The sequence below is a fragment of the Pararge aegeria genome, chromosome 8 (genome assembly GCF_905163445.1).
Source record: "Pararge aegeria chromosome 8, ilParAegt1.1, whole genome shotgun sequence".
Lineage (NCBI taxonomy): Eukaryota > Metazoa > Arthropoda > Insecta > Lepidoptera > Nymphalidae > Pararge > Pararge aegeria.
In genome coordinates, this window is record NC_053187.1 from 12,059,350 (window position 1) to 12,061,155 (window position 1,806).

At 38.7% G+C, this 1,806-nt stretch overlaps 1 protein-coding gene across 1 annotated transcript; it reads left to right on the plus strand.

Annotated features, from left to right (window-relative positions):
- The first annotated feature begins 350 nt into the window (after nucleotides 1-350).
- On the plus strand, nucleotides 351-1,265 carry LOC120626019. Its single transcript, XM_039893297.1, has one exon. It carries the CDS (start codon nucleotides 510-512, stop codon nucleotides 1,263-1,265), a length of 756 nt encoding a protein of 251 aa, XP_039749231.1. The 5' UTR covers nucleotides 351-509.
- Nucleotides 1,266-1,806: the final 541 nt, after the last annotated feature.

Sequence of the window (1,806 nt, forward strand, 5' to 3'; positions counted from 1 at the left end):
ATATTTTTCTTTGGCATACAAATAGGTGTAAATCTATTTGTATGCCGAGGGAAAATATTTTCACAATCCGTAACCCCGGATGCAAAACATGGCCGCGCTGGTTAGACTTGGTCGGCGTTCATTATTAAACAAAGTTGATCCGAGCTACTGTGTGCAGCGCATTGGTTTCTCTGTACCTACTGTGTGTCGGTCAGTGTTTAATATTGATTAATAGGGTTAGGATTTTAAGGTTCTTACTTCTTGCGTTCCGATTCTGTAGTAGATTCACTACTATTTCTACTACTAAACTGATATAAATGAATTTTTAAGGTATACATTTTGAATTTGCTCTGATTCTTAAATTTATTTAAATCATATAAAGTGTTTTATTATAATTTATTATGTACCTGTGAATAGCCTAATCCAGCCAGCTTGCTAAAACAAATTTGCACAGAACCTATCTTTAGCTTTAATTGTGTGCTAATATAACCTTACTTTTTCACTTTCACAATCACTATTACTTGTCAACAATGGAGTCACTTAAAAGAAGCCTTTATGAGATCAATGACCACTTCAATGCCACGATGGCAGAATTTCAGAAGGAGCTGAAGGGAGCCATCCCAGCCACTAGTCCATCTTCAAACATAAACTCGCAGTTTGTGGCCTTCCGATCATTTGTTATGACTGCTCTAGAAAATCTGCAGCTGCAGGTGGAACTTTTAGCCAGGCAACAAGATGAGTTGGAAATGCGGTCTAGAAGGAAGATTCTTCTTGTTCATGGTATTGCAGAAGGTGATAAAGAAGATCCCAGTGTTTCAGTTTGTCATATTCTTTCGCAACACCTAAAATTGTCAAAACTCTCTGCTGAATCGTTTAGCCGCTGTCATCGCTTGGGAGGTGCCGGTGGTGACAGACCTCGCGCCGTACTCATAAAGTTCAGAGACTGGTCACTCCGGGACACAGTTTGGTCTGCAAAAACTAAGTTGAAAGGCACTGGGGTAACTTTATCTGAGTTTCTTATTAAAAGCCGCCACAAGACCTTTCTGGCGGCTCGGCAACGATTTGGCGTTGCGAAGTGTTGGACCAGGGACGGCAACATCGTGGTCCTTGACTCTGACGGTAAGCGGCATCGCATCACAAGTATGTCTGAGCTGAACGCCATCCCGGCCGCTGGTCAGGATGTGCCGCGTGCCGCTGTAACCACTGCTGCTTCTGCTGCTACTGGTGTAGCCTCTAAGGACTCCAGACTTGCCAACTCGAGACTTAAGAGAGTTGTAAGGAAATAGCTGCACTAGGTTACTATGTACAACGTCCTTTTCATCCAGTGTGCTGTATGCTCAGTTCTCGTGTCGTTGCTTATACATTTATTACTTAAATCTTTACTTGTTATTATTTATTTTAATTAGAACTTTGTTTTGTAGGTAGAATGTTTATTTTAGGTTTAGTTTGTTTTTTCTATTTTGTGACAACCCAAAGACCATGACAGACCAAAATAATAATAGACTAGTGACAACTGACACTGACAGTCAAACGTTTATACAGCCCGTTTGATACTCATATATAGAAGCATTTGTAAAGCCTGCAGCTCACTGTGCAAATAGCATTTTCTTTTTTTTTTTTTGTTTGTTGCTTTGGGTACATATTTTAATTTAGTTGTTTGTTTTTTATTATTGTTTTTATATATATATTTTTTCTTTTTGTTGGTTTGTTTGTTACATTCTGTGTATTGTAAGTTTTTATTTTCTTGTTTTTTGCCATGCAGCTGGTGGATTGAGGTATCAGGTACCTTGTTTTAGTAGTCACTTTTTTCGGTATTATTAATTTTAT